The sequence below is a fragment of the Sinocyclocheilus anshuiensis genome, unplaced genomic scaffold (genome assembly GCF_001515605.1).
Source record: "Sinocyclocheilus anshuiensis isolate Anshui unplaced genomic scaffold, SAMN03320099.WGS_v1.1 scaffold1008, whole genome shotgun sequence".
In the NCBI taxonomy this organism is placed as follows: Eukaryota; Metazoa; Chordata; class Actinopteri; order Cypriniformes; family Cyprinidae; genus Sinocyclocheilus; species Sinocyclocheilus anshuiensis.
The window spans coordinates 324,501-332,708 of NW_015548267.1; the positions used below are offsets into that span (position 1 = coordinate 324,501).

At 38.6% G+C, this 8,208-nt stretch overlaps 1 protein-coding gene and 1 pseudogene across 1 annotated transcript; both read right to left on the reverse strand.

Annotated features, from left to right (window-relative positions):
• Positions 1 to 1,508: 1,508 nt before the first annotated feature.
• LOC107655649 (protocadherin alpha-11-like) lies at positions 1,509 to 3,747 on the reverse strand (annotated as a pseudogene).
• A 750-nt stretch (positions 3,748 to 4,497) lies between these two features.
• Positions 4,498 to 7,299, reverse strand: LOC107655650 (protocadherin alpha-2-like). The gene is made up of 3 exons (XM_016443213.1): positions 7,285 to 7,299; positions 6,112 to 6,482; positions 4,498 to 6,049 (listed from the first exon to the last, which is right to left on the reverse strand). Exons 1-3 carry the CDS (start codon positions 7,297 to 7,299, stop codon positions 4,498 to 4,500), a joined length of 1,938 nt encoding a protein of 645 aa, XP_016298699.1.
• Between the last annotated feature and the right edge of the window lie 909 nt (positions 7,300 to 8,208).

The following is an 8,208-nucleotide window of genomic DNA, read 5'->3' on the forward strand; positions in this document are numbered from 1 at the left end:
TTTTTTCTGTTTTGCGTTTTCACCATATTAGGAATACAACTAAAATTTAATGGGTGCATATTTTAAAATAAAAATATTATTTGCAGTTCAGATTGATTATTTTACAAAAAATCTTATTCTTGTTCTTTGACTGTTTTTTTCTCTTCTTTTAATTTATTCCACTAAATCCATTTACATAATTTATTTATTTAGTTCCTTTACCATTACCATAGTGGTCTGGTCTTTTTTTTTTTACTATTCAACAATGAAAAAAAGTTTATTTTGTTTTGAAAATGCATGATATTCTAGTTCTAGGCTGCCCATTAAAGCTTTTTTCAGTGTACATATACTATAGTTAATATAGCAATATCTACAGTATAAATATCTAGACATTTTCCCCTTGCAATATCAACCAAAAAAAAAAGCCCACCCAAGATATCTGCCAGCCCACCCTTCTATATCTGTCAAGAACCGGGTCTGATTCTAGCTCACAGCAAAATTAACATTAACCTCACAGGAAACATTCTAAAGCATTTAAATACTCCTAACCTCTCACAAGATGTAGTAAGATACTGTGCAGATCTTAAATAAACAATGTCACGATATGAGATAATCCATTATAAATTAAGTGGATTTAATATGGTATTAATTGTGTGTTCTAAATAATCATACTCTTAGAAGTTATAACCACAGATGCTTACGGTGGTGTGAAAAAGTGTTGGCCCACTTCCTGATTTCTTATTTTTTTGCATGTTTGTCACACTTTAATGTTTCAGATCATCAAACAAATTTAAATATTTTAAATTTGTTTGATGATCTGAAACATTAAAGTGTGACAAACAAAATAATAAAAAATCAGGAAGGGGGCCAACACGTTTTCACACCACTGTAAGTATTACAATGTATTATAATTGTTGTTATGATTATGTATGAGATCATACAACATGTTAGAAGGTTTTTTATAATGCATTATGCATTCATTATAATCACTTAAGAATACGCTTATAATGTATTATTAATACGGGCTTCATAGAAAGTTACACCGATATTTTTAAAAGACTTAATTAGATTAGATTAGATTTCACTATGAGCAACATGCAGTTCTATAGTATCAAATTCCCTTACATTACAGCAAGGATTACTTTATATAACTAAACTATGAGACTAATAAATATATTAATATCATCGTAAATTAATTTAAAATTATGCATATTACAATTACTCATTCGTACAGCGTAGCTATCATCATTTCACATTTAGAAAGTTTGAAAATACAAAGCAGACTATTTTGAAACAAACAAACTTATAAATAAACAAATACATACATAATAGTAACAGGAGAAACAAGTAGTTGCGGCGATGTTCATCAAAAAGACCAGGACCAATTCAGAACCACGGACAGCTCCACAACAGCGCGAAAATTTTGTATTATGCAAAAATAATAATATTAAGCCATTCCTGTAAGTCTGTTTACTTCAGCCAAAAAAAAAAAAAAAAAAGCTATTAACCATTAAGCCACTTTTAACATTTTAAGTCTCAGAAACTAATGTAATTGTCTGTCAATAAAACAGGACAATGAAAGGAAACACCAGAAGTCCCACTAATAATAAAAAAAAAAGAATCGCAATGGAAATACTTGAATCTCTTACCTTTTCTTTATTAGGAAATGTTTGTGTTCTGGTAAAAGTGTCTCCTCCATTAATACTGATCAGTTCTGCATCAGCAGGCGGAAATGGCGCAGGGAAAACCACTACGTCACTCTTCAGTGTGTCCGAGCTAAAACACACGTCATACTGCTGAGCAGATTTGGAGTAAGACCAGCTCCCGTCAGGGTGTGTGGTGATCATCGGGGCGCTGTACCTGCCCAAACTCCTGTCTGTCCTGTGGCATTTTACAGCTAGCAAACTGATGAGACTCAGTAAAAAGATGACGGACACGCACACAATGGCGATCAGCAAATACAGATTTAAATCCGAGAAACTCTCCTCCTTTATCGGCGCATGTCTGAATGTGGTCTTGACTTCATCTGCGCTTTCAACAACCACAACATCAATAGACACAGTCGCTGACAGTGAGGGCTCTCCGTTATCACAAACCAAAATGACCAGCGGGTGAGTTTTCAGGTCATTGTCACTCATTCTCCTCTTAGTCCTGATCTCCCCGCTGCTGGTTCCGATTCGGAACAGATTGTTTCCTTTGGGTTCAGAGATGTGGTAAGACAGCAGCGCATTGTAACCAGAATCTGCATCTACAGCCCTACCACTAGAGAATAATATTTTTTGTAATTCGTCTCAAGTTTAAACGGCACTTTGTTAGACACAACACAATTAACTACACCGTTTTTGCCGCCGTCCCTGTCAATCATTGACACGAGAGCGACAGCAGTGCTAAAACTGGCGTCCTCTTTCACTGTACTGAGGAGTGACGTCACGGTTATCTCTGGCTCATTGTCGTTAATATCCAGCACCTCCACCAGGATTTTGCAGTGCGTGGACATCGGAGGCTGGGCTGTCCTTTATCACTGGCCTGTGCGCGGATCTCAAATGCATTGTTCTCCTCGAAATCTATATTGCCTTTAACTGTGATGGCACCAGTATTCGGATCAATTTGAAAAATGTCTAAAATGTGATCTTGATCTGTCTTTCTAAGCGAGTAAACGATCTCACTATTGGTACCCTCATCTTTGTCTGTTGCGTTTAAAATGATCAGAGTGGTACCAATTGGCAAGTTTTCAACAAGACTAGCTTTATATAAAGGGCGACTGAACTCAGGAGCATTATCATTATTATCTAAAACTCTAATAATTATTTGAGATGTGCCTGATCTCGGTGGATTTCCTCCATCCGCAGCGGTCAGTGTGAGCTGGATCACAGTCTGTTTCTCTCGGTCTAACGCTTTTTGTAGAACTAGCTCGGCAGAGACACTCTGCTCTCCTCCTTTGTGCACAGCTAAAGAAAAATGTTCATTTTGGCTTAGTTTATATGTGTTCACAGTATTTTTTCCTACATCCGCATCAGACGCATAAGAAAGAGGGAATTTTACGCCTGGTGAAGTGTTCTCTGCGATGTCTAAATACTGAGTTTTGTCACTAAAAGTTGGGGCATTGTCATTTACATCCACAATATTAATTTCTATCTGATAAAGCTTTAATGGACTGTTGATAACCGCTTCTACATTGACTGTACATTTGGGTGCTTTGGCACAAAGCTCCTCTCTGTCTATTCTTTCGCTCACATACAGAAACCCAGTTTTTAGATTTACCTCGAAATATTTTTTCTTGGATCCCGTGACAATCTGAAACATGCGCGATTCCAGTTCCTGAACATTAAGGTTTAGATCCTTAGCGATATTTCCCACTGATGTTCCCGGATTCACCTCCTCTGATACAGAATAAGAGAGCTGCCCTGATACCGCGTCCCAACAACACTCTAAAACAACGAGCACAATACAGGCCACAATAGATTTCCTTCTGTATGGCGAGAACATTATTACATCCAGTGAATCCCGTGCAGTGATCCACGAAATAAAAGATAGTGTTCCAAGTTCATCAATGCGAATAAAGAAATATTAGACAATATTCCATTTTAGCGAAGAGAAAACAGGAGGCCTTCGGACACTCTCTTAAACGTCCAGTCTCTCTGAAACAAAGCCGTGTGAAATCTCCTCCCAACTAAAACCGGGAGGGGCTTCCAGACACTGGAGACAGCTCGAAATTCAACGGGCTATAGTGACACCACGCGGATTAATTAATTAATATCCACCAAAAACCCTAATACCACAAACAGATCATCATATCAAATTGCAGATATTTGTCTTTTTTTTATTTTTTTTACTAATACTAAAAGAAAATATATAGTTTTTTTTTTTTGGTGTGTCCAACATATTAGAGGATATGGGGGCATTTTCGTCATTAAAACAATATATTTTGCATTTGCATGTTCTGTATTCATCTTTCATATCGAGATATTTTTAAACGACTTAACTAGATTTCACTATGAGCAACATGATCTTCTATAGCATCCAATTCTCTTATATTACTAAATGTATGCCTTTATATAACTAAATAATTAAACTAATATATTAGTATTACCATAAATTAAAATGTATGCGTATTACAATTATTCATTTGTGCAGCATCGCTATCATTTCACATTTAAGCAAGTTTGAAAATTCTGGTTACAATGCAATATTTTCAAACAAATTAATAAATTCGTATTAGTAACAGGAAAAATAGAAGTAGTTGCAGCGATGTTCATCAAAAAGACACCGACTAGTTCAGAACCACGGACAGCTCTGCAAAAGAAAAGACAATTTGGTTTTATTGTGCGATAGTGATATATTAAGTCATTCCAGTAAGTCTGTTTACTTCAGCAAAACACTATTAACCTTAAAGCCACTTTTAACATTTTAAGTCTCGGAAATTGCTAATGTAACTGTCAATAAAAACAAGTCAATGAGAGGAAACACTAATCCCACCAATTGTACAAAACGAAAACAAAGAATCGCAATGAAAATAAGTCAATCTCTTACCTTTTCTTTGTTAGGAAGTGTTTGTGTTCTGGTAAAAGTGTCTCCTCCATTAATACTGATCAGTTCTGCATCTGCAGGCGGAAATGGCGCAGGGAAAACCACTACGTCACTCTTCAGTGTGTCGGAGCTAAAACACACGTCATACTGCTGAGTAGATTTGGAGTAAGACCAGCTCCCGTCAGGGTGTGTGGTGATCATCGGGGCGCTGTACCTGCCCAAACTCCTGTCTGTCCTGTGGCATTTTACAGCTAGCAAACTGATGAGACTCAGTAAAAAGATGACGGACACGCACACAATGGCGATCAGCAAATACAGATTTAAATCCGAGAAACTCTCCTCCTTTATCGGCGCATGTCTGAATGTGGTCTTGACTTCATCTGCGCTTTCAACAACCACAACATCAATAGACACAGTCGCTGACAGTGAGGGCTCTCCGTTATCACAAACCAAAATGACCAGCGGGTGAGTTTTCAGGTCATTGTCACTCATTCTCCTCTTAGTCCTGATCTCCCCGCTGCTGGTTCCGATTCGGAACAGATTGTTTCCTTTGGGTTCAGAGATGTGGTAAGACAGCAGCGCATTGTAACCAGAATCTGCATCTACAGCCCTGATCTTGGCCACAAAGTAGCCCGCATCAGCAGAATAGGGAATGTTCTCTGTGTTAACGGAACCGAGCTCGGAATAGGGCGCGAGAATCCCGGGACTGTTGTCATTCTCATCCAGGATAAAAACATTTACAGTCACGTTACTGCAGAGCGGAGGAACACCAGAGTCTGTGGCCTGAACTTTAAACTCAAACGTTTTTATATCTTCATAGTTAAATGACTTCATGCTCTCGATCTCTCCCGTCAATGAGTTTACTTTAAAGAGCGCTGAAACAGGACTACCAGTGACAGAGCTTTGCAGTAAAGAGTATGTTATTTGTGCATTTTCCATGATATCAGCATCAGAGGCCCTCACTGTGGATATAATGGAGCCCAATTTGCTGTTTTCGCGCAGATATGCATAAACTACAGAATTTGGGAAGCGAGGCGCATTGTCATTCACATCAGAGACCTGCACTTGTATTACTTTAGCTCTGGACATTGGCGGTGACCCTTCGTCTTCAGCAATGACTGTGATGCTATACTCTGTAACGTTTTGCCGATCCAGCACGCCATCTAAAGCTAATGAATAGTAGTTCTGAAAGGATGGCTGTAATTTAAATGGACTGGAGCTGGCAAGGCGAACGCGTACTGCTCCGTTTTTACCCGAGTCTGGATCTGATACCATCATTAGGGCAATTACTGTTCCCTTTCCCGCGTTTTCCTCTACCGGGCTAAGAAATGATGTTACAGTCACATCTGGGGGGTTATCATTAATGTCTAGGACCTCTATTAAAAGCTTAGTATGACCTGACATAGTCACTGGACCTTTATCGTTGGCTTGAACTCTGATTTCAAACGCGGCCTTCTCCTCGTAATCAGTATCACCCTTAATTCTGACATCTCCACTTTGCGCCTCAATTTCAAACATCTCCAAAATATTTTGGGGTGTTCGACTGATAAAGGAGTAAATTATCTATTTTCACTAACATTAATCCCAACAGAGCTAATTGGAAACACTGGAGAGTTGTCATTAATATCGAGAATGTTTATTCTTACCCGGTAGAGTTGTAATGGACTGCTCACTACGGCTTCCAGATTAACGGAGCACGAGATTGCGCCTGCGCAAAGCTCCTCTCGATCGATCCTTTCGCTCACCTGCAAAGCGCCCGTCTCTATATTTACACTAAAATACTGCTTTTTAGAGCCTGACACAATACGGAAGCCCCTGGATTGCAGATCTTTTACTGAAAGGTTAATGTCTTTAGCTATATTACCGACTGTGGTTCCCTGTTTCACCTCCTCCGACACACTGTATAAAATCTGTCCGGTTACAGCCTCCAAGAATTGACAGGTCAAAGCAAATGAGAAGCAGGCTTGTAAATGCCTCTGTGTAGATATAAACATGTTTGCTTATTTATTCTCCCCAATAATCCTGAAAATTGCCATCAAAATTTATGAAAAATTGAGTTTAATTTCAGTTGAATAAAGGATCCGTTTCGGGCCACCAGAGACAAAAGGAAACAGCCAAAGCTCCCTTTCTATGTTCAGGATAAAACCATAGCGACAATAAATCCAAAAGCTTTGGACATTTTGCATCCGTCAAAAATCATCAAAGCTAGTTCAAAACCGCATACAATACTCCACAAATTTCTAGATGGTTTTTCACATCTGAGCCCGACGTTCTCTACAAGATATATAGGAAGGAGAGGGTGAGAGAATCAGAGAGAGCAAAAACAGAGAGAGGGGGGCTGGTCATGATGAGGAGGAGGAGGAGGAGGAGGTGAGACACGACTTTAACACAGCCAGTGGAACAAGGGTGACACATAGTGGCCTGCACATTAACTGCAGTTTATGTTTCACTGTAAAAGTAACATGGGTGTAAAACACTTGAGCAATTGCACCGATATATTCTACTTAAGTATTAATTTGAGGAATTTGTACTTTACTAGAATACTACTGAAACTGAATACATTTTCCTATATTTTATATTACCAAGACCAAATCATTTGTTTTACTCTTTGCTATCTCATGTAGACAACAAGTTGTAGTCTAACAACAAATTGCACCCATTTTTCATAACTTTTACCCACATCAGGCAAATACATTTCAGTAAAAACCTCACAATGGCCGTGTGTCCTTCCTTATAAAAGACGTTTTAATCACAACACATTGTAAGCAAAACACTTACAACATTGCTGAACATGGTCTATTATCAGTCTATTTTAAATGGAAAACTAAAATAGCCACGGTTGATTCTGAATTTTCATGTCAGGTTTCAGGATTTTCAGTTAAACATCTAAATTTCTGGTGCCTTACATAAAACAAAATGTAATTAAACTAGACAAAACTTTTGCAAGTAACTTGTGAAAAGCTGTCACATTAAACTCTTAAAGTACAAATCAAATGTGGGAATTTTAAAGATAAGTACTTTTCTTGCATTTTGTTAAGTTCTGGTATTCTGTAACTGTCACAAAGCAAGGCCAGACACAACAGGTAAGTGCAAATCAGGATGGTTTACTGACTGAGTAAGGGGATGACTGGAATAGGTGAATTAAAGGCAGGTGAGTGTCAACACAGTGAATGGTTCCAGGGTGCTTATCTGAGTTCTGATGGTGAGGATCGGATGCCGGTTACGTTGGAGATCGTGGAACAGTTTCCAAGGAGTCGTTGGAGGATCGCGGGAGGAACAGCAGGTAATTCGTTCTAGGAGAATTTGGCAGAGAGAGTCCAGAGCAGTTCGTAGGAGTGAACGGTAGACCGGACAGTGAGTGACTGTGCTGTGTGTGTATTTGTAGTGGTTTGATTGGTGACAGCAGGTGCGGGTGATCAGAACTCAGGTGACTGTGATCGGGTAATTATCCTGGATGGTGACTGAAGTGACTGTGATGAATCCCTGACAGTAACATTCTCCGTTAAACATTAGCTGGATAACTAATGGCAGGAACACACAACAAAAAATTCACCTGGTAAAAAATTAACCCTTTTAAAGCTGATGTATGTATTTTCCGCAACCCAAACATCACCAAATAGAATTATACAAAAAAAAATTTCAAACAACCTTTGCTTACCACCTCATTATGCCCCTATTTCTACTCCCCCAACTCAAAAAAAA

What these genes read in the sequence shown, in the direction of transcription:
- LOC107655650 (XM_016443213.1), bottom strand. An exon ending in ATTAATGACAACTCTCCAGT is followed by an intron (nt 6,050 to 6,111) that starts GTTTCCAATTAG and finishes CTCCTTTATCAG; the next exon opens with TCGAACACCCCAAAATATTT.